This window comes from Lepidochelys olivacea (genome assembly GCF_965140295.1).
Source record: "Lepidochelys olivacea isolate rLepOli2 genome assembly, chromosome: 6".
NCBI classification, from domain to species: Eukaryota; Metazoa; Chordata; order Testudines; family Cheloniidae; genus Lepidochelys; species Lepidochelys olivacea.
Genome location: NC_140416.1, coordinates 100329115 through 100355460, shown reverse-complemented (window position 1 = coordinate 100355460; position 26346 = coordinate 100329115). Strand labels below are relative to the sequence as shown.

Here is a 26346-nt window from a genome sequence, read left to right as displayed (position 1 = left end):
CACCCTGATTGAGCCTACTCCTCAAAGTGCTTTTAGATATTTGGCTGTCATCTTGTGTCCTGGTTTTCTTTCCCTAATTCATCCTGTAACATCACTGCCGTTAATAGCCTGTCTGTGTTTTCATTATAAAGTTTTTATAACCTGACTCTTTTCCTATGTAACCGATGAAGTTCAAAGCACAACTATTCAGTCCTGAGGATGATTAAAATCTGTGAAGTTCAGATTTGAATGGGAACTTTGTCCATAGTGTGAGTGCTGGGATAGGTATCTAGGTTTTGGTCTGGCCCAGCACAGAGGTAGGAGCCAGCTGTCATGTTCAAATCTGGATCCAAGTCCTGTTCAGATTTTCCCCAGAATTCAAAGGTGTTCAGATTTGAGGTTACTGTCCAACACTAATAATAATAATCCCTTAGACAGATACAGTACCCTTCAACTCAAACCCTAAGATACTTCATTTGGGGCTCTTAAACTATCCCTAATTCTAGGTTCCAAATTGTCACTTTGGGACCCAAATGCAGAACTGGGTATCCTAATTTAATTCCATGTACACACTGTATGCAGCAGTCATTTCAGTTGCTACTAGTACAACCTGTCTCTACCATGCCAGCTGCCACTGGTACAGACTAGATCTAGTTAGAAAACAAAAAAACCACTCCTCACCCACCCCCCAAAAAATCACGTTTGTCTCATTTTCCAAGGAAAATGTGGAGTTTTTGGTGAAAAATCAAAAGTTGAAAATTTTTGGCCAAAACCTTCCAGTTTAAAACCAAAAATTTAGATTCAGAAATGCCTTCATGGTGCTTCCTCTTCCTGCTCCTGCTTTCTTCTATGGGCTAGACTCCCAGGCTGGATTATGTCTCCCATGGAAAACCACAGTCTTCCCTCTTACTGAGCTATCACGGTGCCTCAGTGGAGTCACTGGCCATAGACATATGATCTGGCTGGGAGACCCAGCCTGTAGAGAATAATAGGAGCATGAAGCATTACAGCAGCATTTCTGAATGGGAATTTTTTGTTTTTTTGGATGGAAACTGAAAAAAAAAATCAGTTTTCAGGTGTGTGAGTGGTGGGTTTTTTTGACAAAAATAGAAGTTTTCTGCAGAAAGAAGATACTTTTGTGAGATATTTCATTTAGTCAGAAACCCAATGTTCCATCAAAAACAGATGGAAAATTAGCCCAAGTACAGACATCTCAGTGTTGGAACGTTGTACAAGTTTTAAGAGCATCCACAAAAACCTATCCAGCAGATCAGGATAGGAAATGAAGAATAATGTAACAACTTGCAGCCAAAGGGAGGATTCAGAGGGCAGAATGGATTGTTCTGTAGCTAACTTACTTTATTAGTGAGTATACAGAAATCAACTTTTCTTTTTATAGTTTAGCCAAAACCTGTATATTTATCAATTTCAAGGACTTTTAAAACTTCCAGTTTAAATAGCTGAACTGTTTTAGAATGAGAATTTGCAGAGGACTGGATGGCTAATGGAATTGATAATTGGTAAAAAGTTTTGCATCGTTCTAACCCAACCTCAATAGATTAAAAGTTATTAGGTCTCTCATGACTGCTCAGTGGCTTCATTTGAAAAGCATTGGTGGTCTCAGTCCAATTTTAGTGGATAAGGTGTCCGTGTCACACAAACACCCATTTAATTGGGCTAGATAATGCTAAATATTCTGTGAATGATTACTGGCAGAAACGCTGCGGTTGTAAAATACACTCAAGGCAGAAGCAACTCCCCAATTCTACATTCACCAAGCAAGGGATCTCTCTTCAGAGCAGTTATCTCCTGGTGGATGGGAGGGTATAGAAAAGATGTTCACGGCACTGAAGGCTTAGCTACACTTACAGTGCTGTTCTGGTGCAGCCACACCTCTGTAGTGCTTAGTGAAGATGCTACCTACGTCAACTGTAGAGCTTCTCCATCAGCGTAGGTACTCCACCTCCCCGAGAGGCGATAGCTATGTCAACGGGAGAAGCCCTCCCATCAACATAACACTATCTACACCGGGAGTTAGGTCAGTATAACTGCATCACTCAGGGATGACATACCCACACCCCTGAGCGACATAGTTATACTGACATAAATTGGTAGTGTAGACCAACCTGAGTTCAGAGCTGCTGCGTGCCTCCAGAAGTCAGTGGAAAGCCTATGTGCATCTTGTTGCAGGAAGATCTGACAGGTGTTTTCATTTCTCTGAGCCAAATGCTAGTTTAGCTGCTGAGTCTTATGTTAATGATCACATTATTGACAAACACTAAGCTGAGAACTGCTCAAAGAGGAGATGAAGGTCTATAAAAGAGAAGCTCATTAACCGAAATTGGGTATTTTTCAGAGTAACTAGAGCATTTGTCGTCTGTAATGAATCCTTTCAGTAAAAATTATGTTGAATGGATGACCTAGAACTGTTGGCAATATTCCCCAATAGTTGTTGCCTTGATCCTCTTTCAGGAATATTTATTGGTAAGCCCTAGGAAATTAGACAAAATATGAGCTGAAGAAGAGCTCTGTGGAGCTCGAAAGCTTGTCCCTTCCACCAACAGAAGTTGGTCCAATAAAAGATATTACTTTCAACATGGAGACTCATCTGTTATGATTGAACAGCTTGTTTTTTGGAAAGTCTGAGAAATCCCCAACTGTATTTCCTGTTCCTGTTTCACTTACTCTCATCTGTCCAGAGAAAGATAGGAGAAACACAACATTTTTGGGTACGCAAAAGGAATTTAAGGGAATGAACCTAGGTGGCCCTCTGAGGCAGGTTCCATTCTAATATGTTCTCTGTTCCTAGCAGTGTCTTTTCAGTCCTTAGTAACACTTTGTAAATGTGCTTTGTCTTGGTCTTTGTATTATGAAAAACGTGCTACTTGCCTTTCAAAACCTGCTAGTCCCTCCAAGCCTTCCTCCTCACTATATATCATTATTCATCTTCCATTACTCTTCACTTGGCACCTTCTTTAACATCACAGCCTACACCTGGAACTGAAGCCCACTTCTTGGGCACCAACCAGTCTCATTCCCATACCCACCTGTCTTCAGGAAGCCTTCCAACAGTAGTGCAGCATGGCTTCCTTTCTCATTTGACCAATGTATCCTATACTTCTGTGGCTAAATTAGATTGTGAATTCATTGGGGTATGAACCTGCTCTCTTCAGATAGAGGCACAGAAATCAGAACCACTCATGTTCCAATCCTTGCTCTGACACTGACTTTCTCTGTAGGCTTGGCTGAGCCGTCGGCTCTCTGAGTTGAACGGGAGTAGCTGTGCAGTGGATGCACTGCAGCCAGGCACACCGGGAGAAGTTACCCTAAGCAGCGCATGTCGGGGTGACCCTCGTTATGGGCTTCCCTCCTCATGCCAGTTCAGGCAACTAGAGCCTGTACTAGCGCTAAGAGAGAGCATGGCTTTTGTTCCCTGTCACAGTGTAGCTGATCCCTCTACAGTCAAGTTGGGAAGAGCAGAGGCTCCTTGTACTGCTTCCCCTTGTGCACTTGGACTGGGACTAGGAACAATCTGGCCTTTAACATCTCAATTTCCTCATCTGTAGAACAGGCATAAGAAAATTTACCTACTTCCCGGGGGTGTCATGGGGATGCATTACCTGATGCTTATTAAAGTATTTGAAGGGTACAAGTGTCAAGTATTATTATCATTTCATATGTTCTTTAAAATCTTGCACATGCTTATGGCACTCTAGCATTCCTAGATTGTTAGCTCTTTGGCAGACGGGTCATGTCTTCATGTTTGTACAACACCAGCAAGAGTAGAATCTTGGTCCTGATTGGGGCATCTAGGTATTACGGCAATATAAATATGGATTACTACTACTATTAAACACTAATAAGTCTTACCATTGTAAGGGCAACAGACGCCTGTCGTCAGCAGGGAGGACTGAACCGGGGACCTCTGGAGCTTAGTGCATAAGCCTCTACAGCATGAGCTAAAAGCCAGCTTCCTGTTAGCTAAGGCTGTACAGCAGACTCATTTAACTCTCTCTCTTTCTAAGTGGTCCCAGTGCCACTAGATGGGACAGAACACCACACCCAGGAGGTGTGTGGGTTACATCATCACCATATGTTCCTTGTTTTGTGCAATTAAAACAAAATTAAAAAATTCTAGCTAGCCCATCAGTTACAGGGAAAAAAAAGAAAAGTCTACATAAAAAACATCCACAGCAATTTAACCTCTGATTCCTTAATAAAAAAGCCTATCTGGCATGAGATCAGTCGCCACAGTGCTGCCCAATATGAATTAAAAATACAGATTTATATTTCTCTCAAAGTGTGAAAAAGGGAAAAGTCAGTGGCAGACCCACAAGTGTCGCAGTTCCAGTGGACATTGTTCCAAGTAATCTTACTGCAAGAACCTTCTGGAATCTTGGGCTCCCATTTGGTTGGGCCCACAAGTGAAGTGAGTTGTACAGCCTTCACCATCAATGGTTGCTATGTCGTGTTCGTCTGTACCATGCAGTTTGACATGGTTAGCAGTATTGGTGCTAAGAGGAAGCTGAGCAATGAAATAACAGGAGTCAGATGGGTCTCAGGTGCAGTAAGAGTTAAAAGTTATATGCAGGAAAGCTTGGACAGAGATTTATTTGCACAGCGCTTGGTTCTACTGTATTAGTCCCTCACTTTCATAAGAATCATATTTAAAGCAGAAAAGAGAAGAAAAATCCTGTTGTATTGAGACTTAAATCTCATTTGGTAGTTTCAAAGGGCCAGATTCAATCAAACTCAGCCTGGTGTCTGCATGTGTTTGAGAGGAGAAGTGGGGGAGTGACCATTCTCCGTGCAGCAGTAACTCAACAACATTTTTACTGAATATGGATCAAAACTGCATCTCTTGGTTTTGTTTATTTTTAATGCTGGAAGTTCATGAGAGCATCAGTTTTAACTTTTTAATTCACAACATGCAATACAGTGCATTAGTGCTTTTCATGTGAAAACCTATTGCCAGAGCCAAATCTGCACGTTGCTGTCTCACCCTCTTGGCTTCCGTTAAAATCAGTGGAGTTACACCGGTGTAAACTTGACGTAACGGAGATTGTAATCAGTTCCTCAGTTTTCATTTCCATATGTGATCTAATGGCAAAATCTATCAATCAGCTTTAATGCTTAGAACACCACCGAGATGTGCCAGATAAATTATATGCGTAGAAAGACATATATGCGACAGATTTCCAAAGGGGCCTCAAAACAGCCTCAAAAATTGTGAGTGCAGATTGGATTTCTTGCACAGAGTTTTTCACAGCCTAGTTGTGCACCTGAGAAATTTATATCTGTGCATGCAAATTGTGATGTTCAACACCTAATGACTGGCTGTCAGTACGCTATCTGTATATGCACGTATTGTTGGCATGCACTGAGCAGCACTGATGTGTCATGCTTGTAATGCAGTTATATATTTTGTGGCAGCACCGTCATATTTTGGACAGAAAGGACACCTCAGGAATGTTATGTTGCTATTAGTTTCTTTTTATATTCTTGGTGACAGAGCGGTAGATATTTTGTTTAATGAAGGATATTTATCATCTGAAATTATTCAATGGCACATGAAAATTATTTAAGAACTGGTCAAATTTAAGGACTGGCCCTCACATACCAAGAGCAGCCATAACCTGTAACATCTTTCATCCAGGAATTTCTAAAAAATGTACAGAACACTAGTTAGAACTCAGAACAATACATGTAATAGATGTTATTCTATGCGTTTTGCTGATGGGGAAACTGAGGCACGGAGCATTTAAGAGACTAGCTAGTCACACAGCCAGTTATTATTAGTAATGTATTATAATAGCTGTACCAGCATATCTGAGAAAATGAACAGTTCAAATTCGAAAACATTTGTAGTTATTTTTCTAGTATGTCTCTGGGAAGTCCTATAACTCTTTCCCTTTTCCTTGAATGGGTGCATCCTGTTTAGTAAATGCAGATGAGCCAAGAAAAATCAGTAAATAGCTTAGCATGCAGGGAGAGGGACAATGGACATTTGACCCTCCTGGTATTACTCTAATTGCTGGTTGAACTCAAGATATTCAATGTGAGCTTGTTGTCTAAGCAGTACTATGTGGCCCACATCCTCAGTTGGTGTAAATCAATGTAACTTCAATGAACCCAGTGGAGCTATGCCCATTTAAATCATCTGAGGATCTTGTTGGGTCTTAAGATCATTTCTACGTTCCCTTGCAATGTAAGCACCTAGCCCATAGTACAACAGAAAGATTGGAGGGGGAAAGGGGAAATAGACAAGTAAGGAGGATTAAATATTGTTTGGTAAGTAAATAGATGAGATGAGGGAGGGAGGGTGATGCATTACATAATCCTATTCTGTAACTCACTAGTATGGCATTGTCTCACTATAAGAGGACTAAGATATTTATATACATTTTTTTAAAAGTACTGTTGACTTCTTATGTAAAGTTAAGAGACAGCAGCTGTCTCCTGAGACATGAAGGGAATAGCCAACCTGAACATTCCAAGTCTCTGTGCCATTGGATGCTCCCGGTACTGGACTTTCTAGAAGATGTTTCAGATTATTTTTCTGCGTGTGAAAAGTCTGTATTAAAAATCTACAGCACAACCTCACTCTCTGAGATGACCTTTCAGCAGCCCATTTTGCCCAGGGAAGTGACTTCTCGGGTCTGCTGGATTTGTGGTAGGATGAATAACTCTGATCTCAATTGTATATCAAAGGGTTTGCGGACAAAAAATACTCTTGCTAAGTCAGCAGGAAAAAGCAGGCCCATGTTGGTTAACAAATTCACATAACAGCTGTTGTGCTCATTCTTGTAACTTTGCTAAGCTACAACAGTTACATATACGCTCCATAGCATGGGGAAAGATACTGTAAATACTTACATATGCATTTCCTTAAATAACTGGCACATTCACCTTCAAATCATATTCTAATATAGGAAAACACTATGTTGAAATAAAGTGACTGGTCAGATTTAAACTGACAAACAAGAAAATTCATAAATTAGGTATTCCAGAGGGTCTAATATCCAACATATGACATTTAATACCTTACATGCTGCAGTACCCAGGCCTAACAGGGTGGTTTCAGGATGTACTAAATAATCAAGGGAACCTTGAATTGCCTTTCTACATTTAGCTAAATGAACCAGTGGTACTCAAAGGAAAAGCATGGCTTATTATGGGCTGGACTGAGTAAATGACATAGACTGGAGGCAGAATGTATTCTAAAGTGCAATGGAAAAATATGTATCATCTATTAGAATAGCTTTTAGTAGGTTGATGAGAGGGTTACAATTAATCAACAATGTGGCCAATGCAGGAATATCATTAGTCAAGCTGTGGAAAAAGCTCAAGCTAACTCATCTAGCTAGAAGACTGGGACATAGGACTGTGATGATGGAGATTGTGCAAACAGAAGACAAACCCTTTATGAAAGCAGTTTCTGCCACCCAGAACCCCATTTCCAGGACCCAAAACTAGGTCCCTCCAACATGGAAGGGAGTCAGCCCATAGAAAATGCAGTTCCTCAGGGAGTAATGCTTTGACTCAGAGATGGATTTGGAAGGAAAAGGGAGTGGAAAAGGAATTTGGAAGGATTTGGAAGTGGCCAGAAAATCAAAAAACCAGTAAGTCCTAGAAAACATATTATAGCCTGAGTACCTCAGGGTTTTCCACAACAAAGTTCATCTATAATTTTATGGGCATCATAAATGGATTGGCTGAGTGCTCTGCCATCTTTATTCACAGCAAAAAGGACAAGGGATGTGTTGCTTGGCTTGTATTTCTAAGCACTTCACTATGGATTTAGTCTCCTCTTGCGCCTGGGAGTCAGGTTTGTGGTGGACCCACTGATCACATACTAAATATTCTGAACAACTGGACAACAGTCTTACTCTCGGCTTGAAACCTCATGCAGTGTCATTTTTACCTGTGAAGAAATGTGAGAAAGACAAGGTAATTTTGGTAATATCTTTTATTGGACCAACTTCTACTGGCAGAAGGGACAAGCTTTCAAGCTACTCAGAGCTCTTCCCCGGGTCACTTCTTGTTGTGTTATTTCATTTTGACCAAAATTTACTGAACCTGAATTTAACCAAATTGAATTAAAATTGAGTATTGTCTAAAAAGAAAATTATCCTTACTTCCAGCAATCCATGAAATTTGGCTATTAAAACACGTCGGACCCACATCTTTGCTAAGCTAACCTACGTTTATCATATTTCACATGTAGACACATTAATTCCACTGTGAATAAGAGTGGCAGAATCCAACCCTTAATTTACATAAAGCTGTGTGTGAGGGGGACTGGATATCTCAGGGCATTGGGTAATGGTATAAATACTTCTTAGCTCTTAACTTTTAAGTTCAGGTCCAGCCTGTGGGCTCTACTGTGCAATGACTTCCATGGGATTACTTGCGAGAGTAAGTGTTGCATAACTGAGCACTAAAGGCTTAATCCAAATCCTACTGGACTCCATGAGACCCATTCTATTGACTTCAGTGGCACAACGGGGTGTTAGTCTGCACGTACTGAAAGTTGGTACCATCTGATGGCTGTTTAATGGTCTATGTGACATGAGTTTGAGTCCCAGTGGATAAGTGACTGTCTCATCAAAAATCACTGCTACCACTTATTAGCAGTTTCATTGGACGATTAAGGATTGAATAGGCATAGGAAATGAAAAATCCTTTCACCCCTACAGATGGTAGAGTTTGAAGCACATCAGCAGTCCTGTGTGGGAAAGTTGGCTCTGCTGCTGCCCACACAGTATTTGTTCTGTGGATCAGCACTGGACTCTGTCCTCCAGGACTGTCAGTCTGGAACTTGTATAAACACTGCATTTCTGCACAGCTGTAAAGGGGGCGGGGGGAGTAGGTTCCATCTTCTATTTGTCTCCTTTAAGATTACACAAACTTACACAAACATCCGGTTGAGGAGAAAGAGTGCTGCCATAAAAAGGAAAATGTCACTCTGTTTCCCCATAACCCAGAATGACAGCAAATTACAGAAAGCCTTTCCCGGTTTTTGTAACATCAGAGGAATGCCCCACATATCGCACAATTGATTTTCCATTAAAATGTTGTTCAGTTGTTGACTTCTAATTTACAGCGTATTGACTGAGAAGCCAATAGAAATCTATAGACCATTATGGTCAGTTCTGTGGCTCAATAACTTTGTGCCATTAGCACTAAAGAATATGACATTTTTCACTGTACTGTGGAGTTGTACATTAAATGAGACTACAGGCATGTGCAGAATGCTGTGTCCACCCAGCATCCTTATAAAAAATGCTGCAGGACTCGATGGTACTTGGACCAAATGCAGAAGGACCAATACTGCAAGATGAGGATGTGATGCTCAATTTATGCTAGTTCTATGCTGGTGTAATTATGTTGGCTTCACTGGAATCACGGTAGATTCCACTTATTATGAATGCCGCAGTTGCCAGCAAAAAGTTGCTATTATCCAGCAGCTGCCGATAAGCAGAAGGCAGGTTTGTGGGGCTGCAGCCAGGAAAGGAAGTGCTGGGACATGGCTTCTCTGCACCTCACAAACCTGCCTGCAGTCAGGGCAGCAGTGGGGAGTGGGGCCGCAGCCCAGATGCCAGGGCTTTCCACAGGGAGGGGAGGCTGTGGGAAGGGGGGCAGTAGGGACTGGGAGCCTGCGAAGCTGCCTGGTACCGCTCCCTACAAGCTGGGAGGGGAGACTGTGGGTGGGGCAGCAGTGAGAAGAGGTACCGTGCGGCTCCGGGAGCACCCTTGCTTGCCATGGAAAGCCCTGGCATCCCACCTGCAGCCCTGACCGCAGCCTCCCTTCCCAGTCGGCGGAGTTGGGACGCCAGCTGGGGCTCCCCAGTGAGGCGGTGATATGAGCCACCAGACCCTTACCTCCTGTGTGGTCCCCAGGCACAGAAAATTTGCAGAGCTGCATCAATAGCGGGAAGCGCTGCCAAGCACTTACATTCCAGCGCGTCCTTCCCTGGCTGAAGCCCTGCAAACTTGCCTGCAGCTGCGGCCTTTTTTCTAAACCAAAGTTTTCAATAAGCCACATGCCGATGCCAATATCAAAATCCCATGAACATTCAGGACAATGGGATGGGATTGGGTCCATGCAAAACGTTGCTATTAATTGGAAGCTGTTAATATCAGGGTTGCTATTAAGTGGTATCCACTGTATTCCCAGTTTGCACCACTGTAGTTAAGTGGAGACTCGGGATCATAGTAATGTTTTGAGGATAATAGGGAGTGTTGCCAACTCTCATAATTTTACCTAGGGACCACAAATGGTGTTTCTCCAGGAGTCATGTTAATATATGAGAATAGGGTCTTTCTTTTTTTTTTTTTAAAGTAAGTTTGTAGCCCTCATGATTGTGGAGAAACCTTGATATCATGACATGAGTGTACCCTAAAGACTCCAAAATCAGAAGGCAAATAAGACCCCAGTATCTTATTTTTGTAATAATCTCATTTTTAAGCCAATCTCAGGCGTTTTGAGGCCCCAATGATTTTTGAACACTTGGGGTTGAGAGTACTGGCACAGTTGAGCACTCAGCACTGTTTGTAGGAAGAGCCAAGATGGTGTTTAGCCTGATCTTTCCCTGATCCTGGGTTCAGTCCAGTCCCTGGTATAATTACAGCAGATTCAGAGCTACTCTTCATTACAGGCAGGATCCTGCTCCAGCAGTCAATGATCATTGAGGTGCTGGGATACTCTAGACATACTTTCTTTCTCCCAGGAATACTCCTTGAGATGGGGAGAGCATGACACAGAATGACCACTTTGGTTCTCCACCACCCAGGGATTCCCCTTACACAGAGGAATCTTGAGAGAGCCACTTAAGCTGGTTTAATAGCTGGGTTTTTTTGCCACTGAAGAGGTACAGAACATCTGGAATGAAGCCACTGGGGCCTGATTTCTCAAGGGCCTGAGCAACTGCAGCTCCCACTGATTTCAACTGAAGATGTGGATGCTTAGAAGGTCTGAAAATCAGGACCACGCTGTGGAATACCATGGGTCTGAATTTCCTCTCAGTGATGCTGCTTTTACATCTGCACAGGTCTATTAACTACAGTCAGGTCCTGTGCTTTTTACAAGGGCAGGAATAGAGTCATATTTGCAAGGACACTAGGATCCTCTTAATTTACACATATCCCAGTTTAAACCAAAATGTGCTGATAAAGACCCCAATGGCATTGTTTAGATATAGTCCCTAGTAATGGGTGGTATGGAGCCATACTGCCCCACGGGGAACACAGCCTCTGCAGGCCTGCTGTTACATCCCTTTATAGGATCAACTTACTTTACTCCCCCCCTACGCTGCTGACTGGTTATACTGGCCAGTGCATAAGGTGTGTGAAGCCAGAGTGTCACCTCACGCCCACTGTTCCTTTGAGAGCACCAAGAGAAAAGGAGCCCATGTGATCCCCCAAGCACAAAGGCTGCAGTTCTGCCTGGCCATTATATGGGTTGTGGAATTACGATGATTTGGAACCCACAACAACCATCAAATTGTACAGTAGCTACCTACGTAGCCACATGATCTTATTTTTGTTACCCCATCTTCCTTCCCCTCTACAGTATGTACTGCTAACTGTTTTACAGTGTTACAGTGTATTGCTAACAGCTGATAGCGATCCTGGAGAAGACGAGTAGACATGCTGTATTGGCAGAGTTGTGATGGAGGTAGCTTGAGTATGCTAACATTTGCCGTGATTCTCCATACACTTATATCAGTTTTAGACTAGTATCACCCCACTGAGTTACATATATTTATTCCCGATTTACATTGGTATATTCAACTGGAGCATCAGCTCCATTTTGAATGGCTCTGAAGAGTATTAAATGGCCATGTCAAAAAGCATTTGTGGAGCTTCACTATCCTTATATCACACAACAGCCACACTTCACGCTAAATCCCTGTGATGGGGTAAAGTGCTAACAAAAGGAGTAAAGACTCTGGAACCAACTGTGTGTTAGCCAGAAAAAGGCAAGAATGGGGAAAAGGTCATTTCCCATTCTGGGCCTTTGCAATAAACTAATCATGTGAAGTGGCTCAGATAGGGAAATAATGGAGTTCCCCTCTTTGATGTCTGCTTTTTGAGGCAGCGGTATGAAGGATGGCCATTTTCTTAGGGAACAATAACAAAAAGCTAAGCCCAGTTTGCTGTTCATTTGCTGTGACATGAAGAACCCTGTGCCCCTCCCCACTTGTATCTATTCTAACAGCATCATGATTGAGTGCAACCAAATTCTTCCACACACATTGTCTACTATGCTTGTCTATAAACATTTTAAGTGGGTTTTGTGCTGTTGAAAAATGCTGGTCTGAAATCCCTTAAAGACTGAAGCTCTCTCCAACCAGAGAAACAGCATGGCAGATTATAAATTCTTTGGGGCCACGACTGTTTTTGTTATGTGTTAGTACAGTGCTTAGCACACTGGAGCGCCTACATGCTACACTATACAAATAATTAATAATAATAATAATAATAATGGGCATTGGAACTGCAGGGTTCACCACATTACCCCCGGCCAAAGTGTTTTACTCCTGATCTGAAAGAACCAACTCTGTATGTGAGATGGAAGCAAAACCTCCATGTTTATCCAGTCCTCTGCCTCTCTGCTCAGCTGGGTCTAAGTAGAGAGAAAAGGTTTGAGGTAGACGTATAAGCACTGAAAAGACAACTCATTTATACAGACCCCCAAACAACTGCCAGACTGCCAGCCCCAAACTCTTGATACCCACCTGGGCTGGATTCAGACCAGTAACCTAGAAGTTCACAGATTGTCTAGCTGTTAATCCTTTGAACTCCCCATAACCTTTCTAAACTACAGGCTACATTTTGCACCCAGTCACAGTGATGTAAATCCTCAGTTACACCACTGGCTCCAAAGGAGTTACTTCAGATTTACACCAGACTGGGTGAGAGCAGGCTCTAGATTCATGGGCCCAGTTCTCTTCCTATACTGATGTAAATGAGAAGTAACTCATTTATATCAGACTGCCTAGGGAGGTTGTGGAAGCTCCTTCACTGGAGGTTTTCAAAAGGAGGCTGGATAGCCAGCTGTCTTGGATGGTTTAGATACAACAAATTCTGCATCTTGGCAAGGGGTTAGACTAGATGACCCTTACGGGTCTCTTCTAACCCTATGGTTCTATGATTCTAACTCCATGGAAGTCAATGGAGTTCCACTGTTGTAAAGCTGGTGTAAGAGTGAGTTTGCTCCCAAAATGCCAAGTATTCCTCCTGGTCAGAAAGGCTGAGTTATTTAACAAGCTTAAATTTTCTCCTTCCATGTTTTTGTTTTTAGTTTCCTTGCAGATTGGCACTGGTTTGTACTAAATCCTTCCTGAAGAAAACTATTGACTTCAGAGGGAATTTTTGCTTGAAGAAGGACTGAGTAAACCCTGAATAAGGGCTTCAGGATTTCAGCCATTGTCATAGCATTGCCATCATTCCTGAATGGCCATGGGGATATAGAAGGAGTCTGCCCCTGTAGACAGCACTGGGATGGCAGCAACTGGGGAAGGCAGAGTGCTATACTTTTTAAGATACAGTAAGGTCTGATCCTTAGCTCAATCCTAACTGAGATTGTGGAATGCAGCACAGGCATAGTGCTTCCAGCATAGGCAGGCATAGTGCTTCCAGACAATGCCATTTGGTCACTGCACTTTGTTCCCATTCCCAGCACAACTGTGATCCTTGAGGTATCAGTTAGTTCTGTATTTCTGAGAGATCTAGGCCTCTGGATGCACATATGTAACTCCCATGGCATTCCATTGCCCACTGAGAAGGGACCAGGGCCTGGGAAACACAGGCCATAAGCTAATTGATGTGTTTGGTCCATAAAGAGGAGCAAAGCTCCGGAACTTAAATACTAATGACTATTTTCTGTACAGAGTGACCACAATTCCCTGTAGTTTCCACCCTTGCAAAAATAAAAATAAATCACCTTTTTGAAAAAGAAAAGAAAGAACAACAAAGTGCTTATAAATAGCCTTTACTGTGCTTACTTTCACTGAGCAGAAAAAGCCTGTTCTCCGAGCTTGTACAACCCACATTTTCATGTGCCCCACCCACATAAATCCAAGAAATGAGCAAAGCACCAATTAATACTGGTAAGTTGTAATGGTCTGTGTAAAGCTTATTTTTCAGATGTAATTAGTAAATGTTTGTAAAGCTCTTTGAAGATGAAAAGCACTGTATAATTACTAAATAATAAATAACAGTAGCCATTGTTCAATCTATACCCCGGGAGGGAAGGGGCTGAAAATGTTACAGGAACAGAATGAGAAGGGTTCTCATTTTGCACTCTCACTTGCACTCTAACGCATAATGTAATGGAGTTTCCATATTACTGACACGTAGGGCAAAACTGTCAGTACCTTCAAGTTGGCTTGTGTGTGTATGTGCACCTATTGTTGTGCATACAACTGATTGCACCCACAAAACCGACATTTGCCTGCAGAGATCAGGGAGTTAGGAACCTGCTATGGTTGTGTGAGTATGTGTAACAGGGTGGTCTGCCCTTCAAGGGGCAGGAAGTCTGGGGCCAGCCATCCCTGTTCAGTTATCAGCCCCAGCTAAGAAGGGGTAAAGTGATCCCTATTAAGGGCTACAAGAGCCCAGTGAGCAGAGCTGCAGGAGAGAGATAGGTTCCAGCAGGATACCCTGGAGCAAGGCTGGTGTGTCCTCATTCCAGCACTGAGATAAGCAAGGGGAAAAGCCTCTGGGAGTTGTAGAACAAGATTGGCAGAGGAACTGCTTTTATTTTGATGTTTCGCCTAAGTTTTATATTTGAAGAATCAAACCGTGTCCAGCAACAGGCTTGGGCATGGCAGTGAGACCTTCCTGGGCTCGGGGATACTGGCCACTAGTCTTGCCTGGTCCAAAACAGTGAGTACACACAATCAGAATCTGGGGTTGGGCTTGTTTTCTCATAAAGCCTCTTCCACCACTACATGTACACCATGGCTCCGACTTTAGTGAGCCCAGCTGTCAATGCTGCCTCCAGTATTGCAGATGAAACACCAAATTTGTGCTTGTCGGCCCCATGGGATCTCGCACATGGGGAACACCAAAAACTCTTTTCTGCTACCTGTTCAACATGTATGCAAGACCACTGGGGAGATGGTGTCTTCAATATGCAGACGTCAGTCATCTCTATTTCGTAAGATCCAGATGGTGCAGTTGAGTGATTCATCCAATGTCTGGCTGAGATTAGGGGTCGGATGAGACCTAGGTAGCTGAGACTCAGCTTCAGTAAGACTGAGGTTAAGATGCTACAGGGAGTTTTCTTCACTACATTCCTGCTCCAGTCAGACTTGCCACAAGCTATGTTGCACCAGCATGAATGAAAACCATCATCACTAATTAATAGTTGAAGAAACTGACAGAGTAAAGGATTTGAGAAAGAAGGATGAGCTTGTGGTTAAGGCACTGCACTGAGACACAGGAGATTTGGGTTGAATTCTTTGCTTTACCACACGTTTCCTATCTACCCTGGGGCAAGTACCTTAATCTCTCGGTCCCTTCTTTATTAAATTTAGGACATTTTCCCGCATTCTTGGTCTGTCTTGTCTATTTGAATTGTTAGATTGTTCAGGTGCTACCATACAGCGATAATAATGACTTGCCCATGGTCACATCAGAAGTCTATAGCAGAGCTGGGAATAGAATCCAAGTATCCTGTGCCCTAGTCACAAGATCATCTTTCTTCCCAGTGATGAGTGGTGGTTTTGCCCAGCCTTTTCCAAAAAGATCAATAAAATTGCAATGTGGGATCCCTTTAGATTTCAGTGTTGTTTGTGAAGCTTATGTTTCATTTCTGTTCCAGAGAGGCTGCCCTTCCTTAGGCACATAATGTAGCATAATTCACTGCTCAAGCTTATTTCATTCAGATTCCCTTAGTAGAGACTTCTGATTTTTTTATTTAGTGACTTTTTACCATGTGGAATGGTCAACAAACAGAGTTCATTTTTTAGCTTAGGCCCATACAGTTAGTCTCTACTGTCATAAAAATCTATCAAAGATGTGTTCTGCACCGAAAACAACTGAGGTATAATGCTGTATATCAAATCTCTCTAGTTAGAAATTCCTTTCTGAGTTCTCTTTAGAGGGGCTTTTTTTTAATTAGGAGGTGAAAGGAGTGGGATCGGATTAGGTTGGGTTGCTATGAGTATTTTTTTAATGAAATTGGCTTTATTAAGTAATCCAGTATTATGATAATGCCTCCTTTCTTTCTAAAGGCTGGTATCCTGTGGACAGTAAGCAAGGAACAGAAGTTAAATCACTAGTTTTAAAGGGAGAATACTTAGTGGTAGTAGGGAATATGATTGAATTATCTCTGGCTGGCTGGTCGAGATTGTGCTGTCACACCACACTACATTCTGATCAACTCCATTGAAGTCTGTGGAGTTACTCTGGATTTACAATGGAGTAAGAATAAAATCCCCATCCCTTTAATTTATTTTAGGTTTCAGAATGTTATTTGTAATTTAAACAGGCCAGAACTTCCCTTCAGGCACACCCATTGATTTCAGTGGACTGGACTAGGTAGATCTGTAAAGGAAGAGCTTAGACAATCACATTTTATACTCTCTGACACCTTTGAACACAAGGTCAGGGAACTTGTAAATGCTGATGAACAGCTGAAGAGCAGCTCAGCTCAGCTAAGAGTATTTTGTTCCCTGAGAGAGCCTCTGGGTGCATATTCAGTCTTTGCACAGGAAGGGGAGATTTGGCCACTTCTGAAGAGTGTGATGCCTCCAAAAGTGGAAATAGCCCAGAAGCCTTCAGGGCCTGCTAAAATTCACCCTAGAAATTGGCCATCTAAGAACATCCTTCAGAGAGGGCAGAGGTCAGTGTGAAATGCTGGCGATTTGAAAATGTGTGAAGGCTCTAGGGTTCAAACAGAGTAGAACAGCCTGCCCTAAGAAATAAGGCAGGTGGGGCCTAATCCAAAGCCCATTGATACCAACGTGACTTGCAATGGTATGAAAATGTGTTTCCTCACAGCCTAATAGAATAGGGGCATGCAATTCTGAAGGTCCTCAGAACCTCAATTTTACAAACATCAATCTTACGAACAATCAGTTATATTAAACATTTTAGGAGGGAACAAAATGTCACATAGGAAAAGTGATGGCGAAGAACAAGTCAACATCCTTTCACATTCTGATGTCTTTGATGCATTAGAAATTGATTTGCCATGGTTTGAACAAAAATTAAGTGATGCAGTGTACCATACTGTAATTTATGCATCCTACCTATCATCATTATGAGATATTCAGTTTTATGAATTCCTTCATCCCCAATTAGTTTGTAAAATAGGGGTGTTACTGTACACTGTAAAATTGAGATCAGAATCAGTGTAAATATTACCTACAAACTACCTGCTGGAATATACCGCATATACCAATTTTGGTAATAGATTTTTACTAGTTAGGGTGAGAATGTGATCATTTTCCTTAAGATTGCATTGATGGAACTGATTCTCCTCTTACACCAGTGTAACTCTACTGACTTTAGTAAAGTCACTCCTGATTTCCACTGATATTACACCAGAGAATCAGGCCAAATGTATCGTCATTAATGACTCAAGTGTGGTGACGTCTGAAATCAGATTTAAACAAGATAAAATTTATAAAATTAAAAACAAATTCTCTTACACACAAAGACCCCTTTTCCCTATTCTGGCAGTTTAAAGGTGCTTTAAAGTGGGTGTATATTACTTTTATGCCCATTTGAAAGCCCCTTTTACACTGCCAGAGTGTGTAAAGGGGCCTTAATGTAAGTAACTCAGAACTCAAGCCACATGGTCCAAAACAGAATGTAGCTGAAATGTACACCCATCTAAATCATACAGGTAATGTCATAGAATCATAGAAGTTGTAGGACTGGAAAGGAGCTCAGTAGGTCATCTAGTCCAGTCCCCTACACTAGAGGCATGACTATGTAATAACTAGACCATTCTTGACAGGTGTGAGTCTAACCAGCTGTTTAAAATCTCCAGTTATGGAGTTTCCACAAGCTCCCTAGGCAATTTGTTCCAGTTCTTAACTACCCGGCGACTTAGGAAGTTTTTCTTAATGTCCAATCTAAACCTCCCTTGCTGCAATTGAAGCCCATTGCTTCTTGTCCTATCCTCAGAGGTTAACAAGAACAACTTTTCTAACTCCTCCTTGTAACAACCTTGTATGTACTTGAAAACTGTTCTCATGTCCCCCTCAGTCTTCTCTTCTCCAGACTAAACAAAGCCATTTTTTTCAATCTTTCCTCATAGATCATCCTTTTTTTTTTTTCTATTTTCATTCTAATTTGAGAGTAAGCTAACAGGGTGATATATTGCAATGATAAATACTGGGACAACATTATTTTTTAGGTACAGAATCCTAAATCTCTAGAACATCTTGGCTTGCCTAATTGGGCAAGTGAACTGCTTGGAATATGTACAAAAGCCTTGGGAAATTCAGAAGATTGGGCATTGACAAAAAATTGAACAGTACTGAGCGTGCTTCTGAAACTTGCACAGCTGCAGGTGCTTTTTATGGCAATTGTAGAGCATTTTCTTTGAAAGTGGGAGGTGATTAAGCCGGTAACCACTTCCTAAGCGTAATTAATAGTATGACTGTTACACCTTAAGACCTCAGTTATTGATCTGTGGGTGCATATTGCTGACACCTAAGTGGTCATTAACTGTAACATTTAATAAAAAGACGTTAGTGTTTCATAAAATCTCCTTCACACTTGGCTCGATTTCTCTCCAAAGACCTTCACAAAGTCTGCAGTTTCATGTAACACAACCCTGTGTATATACAGTGCAGTATTTTTACATGGTGGAACTGTTCATGTTCCAGCATTTTACAAATGCTGCATTAGTGGAAGACTTGTGTGTGTAAATCTGTCTCACTAATGTATAATTCTCTGCATGAAACACCCTATCCCCTTGCCACATCTACCTAATCACAAGTTTTTGGCATAAGACCTAGTATAACACCTCCAGGATTGTTCTACAGAGCCTGAAGCATTGAAGATGTCTTAGAGTCACCAGAGAGGTGGTAAAATTATAGTACATCTGCCCTTCTCATTCCTTGGCATCAGCTGCTCCGAAGAGAAACTCCCTGTAATGCCAGTGAATGCCTGAAGCCCCAAGATCAAGACATATATTGTAAAAGAAATTCCAGCAGCACAGATGAAATCTGACTTCCCAAAGCTTTCTAAGCTACCAAACATACTAATAAGAGAGCCAAATCCTGAAGTGAATGAGATAATTTACCGAGAATCATGGTGGATTCTCCATCTCTGGCAATATTTAAATGGGTATTGGATTTGTCTTTTTAGAAAAAGATATGCTCTATTACAAAAGGAGTTAGTTGTGGGAGGGTCCCTGGCCTGTGTTATATTGGAGGTCAGACTAGATTATCACACTGGTCCCTTCTGGCCTTGGAATCTATGAAGTTCTCAATAAAAGTAAGGTATGGGCTTTTGTGTATCAACACTGCCCTCCACTGGAAGGAAGTTCAAATCGGCTCTAATATATGTGGCGGTTTTCCTCTAGTGGCTGGAGGCCTAAAAAGCAAGTAAGTAAAAAGACCATACCTTCCAGTGTTACTCCACAGTCCCAGGTTTCCATATCATGGCCCAAGAATTTCTAAAATATCCTGTTTTTTTTTTATTTCTTCAATCAGAATGTTCAGATTTTTTTATAAACTACAAATGAATGATAGTACTGATATAAAATGTTTTGTGCAGCCTCTTTTACGCTCATCACATAGCAAGTGTGTGTTTCACACTAACCATTATTCAAGGCCTAAGCTCACACATTGCAATATGAGTGTGGTGAGTTAGTAAGCCAGCCAAGTCGGTGCAAACCTCCTGCTCTAGCCCCTGGGGGCGTGGGGGAGATAGAGAGCAGGTACTTGCCAGTTCTCTGTCATCAGAAGCATAGCGAGAAAGTGCAGTGTGGATGCAGAAGCTGAGGTCAGTCTTTTTTGGATCTGCTCTTTTGCTCCAGATGGAGCTTTCTGACTCCCATGAAACAGATCAAAAGAAGAAGCCAGAATGCTGATCACTTGAGGATTTAATAATTTTGAAAAATGTTGCCAGAAAAGTGTCTTTTTTTTAAAAAAAATTGAAATATGGTTGCCCTACATGTACATCCTAATATTACTACAGCTGGCACAAATTCCTTTAGCTGTAATGGAAGAGATCTGAGATTTTTGCAGCTAAAGGTTCTAGGTTTTACTGTTGTCACAGAAAATAACTGTCTTTGGTCAGTAAAGTTCTTTCATCAGCTGGTCCTGTAATTCACAGATCATTTTTATGATTTTATGAAAATTCACTTCTCACCATCAGTCATTATCAGTTCATGCACATTGGATGATTGCTTTCACATCCAGCACTCAAACTGTTTGTCTTTGCTGAAATTTAGATGGCTTCTCTTTTGTTTTCTTTAAACTTATTATAAATGTACAGGTCACTGATATGAAATGAGAGAGATTGTCCAATAAAAGTAACATAATTAACTAATAGTATAATACTTATTCCTCCGTTCCTGTCCTGCTTCTGCTAAATCAGGATTTTTTAAAGCAGGCCCATAACAAAACTGTCAGCTTCTCTAGACTTGCAGCATAGCAGTCAAAGTAGTGAATGCTTTTATTTTGCATAATTCCTATGAAAGTCATTTTTTTCTCTCTCTCTCTAGATCCAGGCAGGAAGTTTTAATTATTTGAAGTGCTTGTATATAAATGATCATTTAATTTCCTGATACTGTCTCTTTCCTTACTTTTCCGTTTGATGCCTGACAGGTAACACAGAGATTCTGATGAGAAGGTGGAGACACATTCCTTAAAGAAAGAAAGAAATGTATAACTAGGAACAAAGGAGAAACAGACAACCCAGAATTACGATTTCCAATTCTAGTTTATATGGGCTACCTGTAGAACCGTTCTCTTCATGCTTGTATTTATCTACTCCATTTTCTTCCCCCTATGGCATATCATTTTATTTAAAGAGGCCTGGCAAAAATTACAAATTATAGACTTGATTCTTTCCTTTATACCAATGTCTGTCGCTAGTATCTTCATTGAAGTTAGCAGCTCCACCCTAAAATTGCTGTGAGGAGAATTAAGTCCAATGCACATTAGTGTGTTATTTACAACACCTTTATTGTTAGTATTGAAAGAAAATGAAAAATCATATGTACTTTTCACTAGTGGGGCTGTTTGCTTACTTTTTCCATTCCATTCACTTCACTTTGGCCATTGAGAGCAGACTGGTTTGGGAGTCTATAGACTTCACTGTTTACTTGCTATGTGTTAGCACAGTGCTCATCTATACTTGGTTTTCTAACACTGCAGAGGAATGTTCGATCCCTTGCCCTTCTCTCCTCATGGCAACAGTTTTCATTAAGGTCCTGATCCTCGACTTCGCTCTGCCCCCTTTGTACAGCACCAAGAGCACAAAGGGCATGGTGCTGACAGTTTGGGATTCCACTGGCAAGGGAAAGCCTTGCCAGGTTTACTCCACCAGTTCCTGGCCCAAAGCCCACATGGGGGTTCAAATATGCTTTTCTTCAGCTATCCTGGGCTAACAGAACAGACCCTAAATGGGTCATTATTGAGGTTGCTTGAATTTGTTCTATGGCCTGAAGTGACCCCCCAGCTGCCTCCAGGGCTGAGTGGAGGGGTGGAAGCAAGGTAGCAGAAAGCCACTTATGCTGGCTCTTACTTTTATCCACATCTCTCAAAAAAAGGGGGGAAAAAAAAGAGAGAGAGAATATTTCTATTCATATTAAATAGTTTTTTAAGCAACCATATTTTGGAATTGTGACACACTGAAATACTACTGCATTTTTTTTTTTTTACTCCTGTATGCTGAACTCAATAGAAATAAAACCTGCTTTCACATCACAGAGGCCCTGAAAACTCCATTTTTGTGGTTCTACAGTAAAAAAATTTTTTTGAAGTATTAGGGAAATATTGAATTTTAGAGCCTGACCCTTGTAGCTGCTATGAATTCCAGACATAGAGCCTCTTCAGCACTGGGACCGAAGGTGCTTCAATGTACAGAGAATTCAGGCAGCTGAGCATCTCACAAGTTTGGGCCCTAAATTTGTAAATTAATTACATGTTGCCATTCTGAACTAAACTTTTATTCCCATTTCTAGGTGGTCCCATCCTCTTGAAGTTTTAATAAACCTACTTGTGGCAAATATTGCAGGGCATGATAATCTCTTGTTTAAATTAATAATCCACTGATCCTTTATTCTTTTTGTCCAGGAGGTCTTACACACCCATTCAAAACCATGTCACAACGAGATAAATAGGGCCAGACTATCCACTGTATAAAATCAAGATAGCTCTGCTGAAGACAGTGAGTGGAGCTATGCCAAATGCACACCAGCTGAGGATCTGGCCTAAAGGGTTTTGTAAAACAGGCAAACTATTTTCACTGGTTCGCTAAGATCAAGTGTCCCAAATGCTTTTCCTTTAAGAAATTTGCTGAAGAAAGAACATAAAAATACCACTTGCATTGCATTGTTGTGGTTGCATTTCAGTGTTGCAGAGAGCTAGCACAGAAGAGGATGTATATTTATCTGACAAACATGATTTACCATTCAATGTTAAGCTTTTATTTAACATTAGATTCTATAAACATGTGAAGTGTATCCATTAAATGGCTGTTCTGATGCTCTCTTAATTTTAGGATATATGCACATTAAAGCAGACGTGGTGGAGAGGTTATTATGGACTCTGACTTTGAAGCATCATTGCACGCATGTACTGGGAGCCATAGTCACCTGCTTTAAGCTATGCGGAGCTGCATGTACATTTTATTTGACACTGTTCCCTGTGATGAGTACACTGATCGATTTGCTACACATCAACGTTGTGTGTGTAGTAAATTGCACTTTAAAAGAGATGCAAACCACTTGTTAGAGAACCTTCTGTTTCTCCTGCCAGTGAGTGAGTATCATGGGTGTGAAAAGTTCCCCACTTACACCCTCACTAATTCTGGAGCACCTACCCCGTGAAAAGTGTACTGAGGTGGCAGTGTGTAAATAACAGTGCTATAGCACAGGGATACTCAGACCTCTGTGATTCAAGAGCTAAATTAGCAATCAACGTTACCCAAAAGACCCACAGTAGTGTGAATTCATGGTTTCAGTTACTATTTTTAAATATTATTCTCACAACAAAATGACTGACCAAGTATTATTTTATCAACTACAATTGTATACAAGCCTCAAATTGCTATATCATTGATATTCAATAATATAGCTAATTATTGAATGTTAACTAATGTTAACCCTAAAGCAGTCATGAGGGAAAATAGGATGCCATCACAGGAGAAAGCCATCATGACTTTGATGCCATCCCATTCCATTATTTTCAAGCTCTTAGAAACACGTTTAAGTGTGTATTAGGGCTAGTCATCAAGTGTCTCTGTGGACCTCTCTGTTCAACTGATGTTGGAGAGGTCTCACCCACTGGAAGGTAGGTCTTTCTGAATTTCCCATTGAAAGTTTTAAGATAGATAGGCCAGCTCTATATAGGCTTCACACTTAAAAAAATAAGGAAGAGCGGGGATAGTGAACATGAGATGGTAGTGAAGGAGATCAGAAAGCAAAAAGGGAGGAAGAGAGAAATAGGGAGGTGATGGTGCAAAACCATCTCAAAACAATACCAGATACTTTAATGGTATATTATGTTTGCTCCTCTAGTCTTCTTGGCCATACAACACAAGTAGAAGTGCCTTAAGCTAAAAGCCAACATCTTTATGAAAACCACTAGTGCTTTTGCCCTTGCTGTATGATGTACCTTTAACATTCATATTTACATGAAGGGTATACCACTTGGGAGGACAGGATTCGTGGGGGAGGTAGGATGCCTCACAGATGGTTATCCTACATGATGGAAAATGTTCAGATATGAACCTTGTGCTCAAGTCTATCTCTGCAGGGACCCTCTGAAAGACAGAACACTGATGCGTTTCCTTTGTGGTTGTTTCAGTTACTTATTGGTAGAGATTTCTACCCCTGCAGCACATTTCTGGAAGTGCGCCACTACCAGAGCTGAAGGTTGTAGACTGTTACCAGCTAATGACAGTGGTAAAAAGAATGGCAGGTTCAACTGTGAGCCTGACCAGACGGAACGGCTCACAGTATGCACAACTTTTCACCTTCAAGTCGCTGGTTCAAATTTAACCCATTTAGTTACCAACTGAAAACTGCTACATTATGACTGTTCAGTGGGTTATGTTAAATGAGTTGAAACTCAGTTCCTCATGGACCTGTTTCTCCATCATCACAGTTTGCATTACTTGGTGCTTTCAAGAGAGAGGCCAAGGATTGAACAAGCATGGAGACAGAGCTACTTTCTCAACCCAAGATGCACTCTCTCCAGGACAAATCTGAAGCACTGTGGTGGCAGGGGTTTGAGAAAACTTGCAATGCCCCTGCCCAGGATGTATCTGCTTGCTAGCTAAATCATGAATTCTTTTCCCAAAGGCTGTCTTTCCAGCAAGCAAATTCGCTCACATAGTTAAATACTGATTGGGACTGAAAAGCCAAAGAGCCTATGATACAACATAAGTAACTGAATCAACACGTTCTAGGGTGAGCAGAAGATTGGAGGAAAACAATTTCTGATTTGAGGGGGTAAAATGAAACATTTTGTTGTCTAGAAAACATTCTAATTATTAGCCTAGGACATTTCTGAAATGTCCTTGTTTTCAGTCTATATTCATAATGAAGATGTTTCTCTGTCCTTTCTTCTCCCCTTCCCCATTTGTCCTTGAACTTGTGATCACGCAAGGAAACCACTGAGAAAAGAAGAGAATGGAACCAGTCGAGCTGAATATGCAATGACGTCCTCCCAGAACAACAAAACAGTTGATAATGCAGTGGTATAATCTCCAGGACCCCCACAAGACATGGGAGGTGTTAAACTTTAAAAGCACACACACAAAGTATGCAAGGTGGGTGAAATAAGGAAATGAAAGAAGCTCTGTGGCCATGGACTTCATTTCAGGAACAGTGCACGTATCAGTTATTCAGAGAAGAAAAGCAGACTGCTCTTCAGCCTTGCTGATTGTCAAAGGGAAGATAAACTTGCCAATCAGGGCTACCCAGAAAAAAAGACCTCACAAAGGCATAATCAGTGCATGCCACATCTGTTGAAAGCAACATCATGATGCCTCCAGCTTCTGTTCCCCCCCCCCTTTTATTTTTGATTATCCACAAAGAGCTGCTTAAATAGGGTCCTTTGATGTGAAGGTGATATGTCAGAGTGGCAGCAATTTATTATAAATGGGTCTGAGATTCAGAGGGTGGAAGTCTTCACCTGCGTGCTTCTCCAGCTTGTGCAGTGTTTTCTTTTACAAGCTAGAAGCTTCATAGTCTCAATTAACTATTATTTTGTTATTAGAAGGAAAGGGTTTTCCATTAATCCACCGAGCAACCAAAAATTGCATGAACTTGTGAGTTAACCCAGGAAATACAGCTGCAGTCTGGTGACTATGCAATTTCCATGGCTGAAGACTTTTCAAACAAAAGAAGTCAAAGTATGATAATTGGCAGTTAGCATAGCTTATTAAAGATAAGATAATATTAAAAGGTGCTTTGAACACAGTTACTTCATAATCAGCCTCTATTTTCCCCAACATATCCTTTATCTCCTAGCTTTAAACAAGTTCTAAATTTCTCCTCCTCTGTGAAGTTCTGCACATTTACTATATTTGCATCACACAGAACCATCAGAGAATCCCTCTAGAAAGGATTTTGTTTACAGTTTGGAGTGAATATTTGGGCTTGATCATGTTGAAAGGACTAGCAGCACTGGAAACTGAAGTCCTCCTTACCTATCCGCTGATCAACTGCTGGGGCAGAAAACAAGTGTCATTTCCTGAAGGTTTCGCATTTCCTGAGCTGGCCCACCAAGGACTTTGTAGGCCTGACTTAGAGGACTATTTACTAGTGACTAGTAAATCGGTGTGCCCCTGTTAGCTCAGTCCTCTGCATTTCCTGAGTAGAGACTGCCAATTGTGCCAAATTCTATGTGATAGCTTTGTGATGTACCTTTTTGTGACATGGATTGCAGATTATTAAAAGTGAAGCTGAATCCATCAGACTCATTTCACTTAGGATCTCAGGTTAGACTTAATCAGTAATCCCCTAGGGTAAAGGCCAGTGTTTTGTCTACAGTATTGCCCACCCCGACCTTCTGACATAGGATGTTTGGAAATATTATTTTTGTCATTCAATTGGTATGTCTCCATTTATCACTGTGCTGAAAGTATCAATGCAGTGAAAAGAAAGTTATACCACACTCCGGCTTCTCGTCTTGCTGTCAAAGCTTCAATAAT

At 41.3% G+C, this 26346-nt stretch overlaps 1 protein-coding gene across 1 annotated transcript in view; it reads left to right on the top strand.

Annotated features, from left to right (window-relative positions):
* The window catches only part of PRIMA1 (proline rich membrane anchor 1), a 77177-nt gene extending 51541 nt beyond the window's left edge, over positions 1-25636 (top strand). Inside the window, exon 5 of the mRNA XM_084632780.1 lies at positions 24798-25636. Coding sequence (XP_084488906.1) covers positions 24798-24894 — 97 coding nt within the window. The 3' untranslated portion in view covers positions 24895-25636. The remainder of the gene's footprint in view (positions 1-24797) is intronic.
* The last annotated feature ends 710 nt before the right edge of the window (positions 25637-26346 follow it).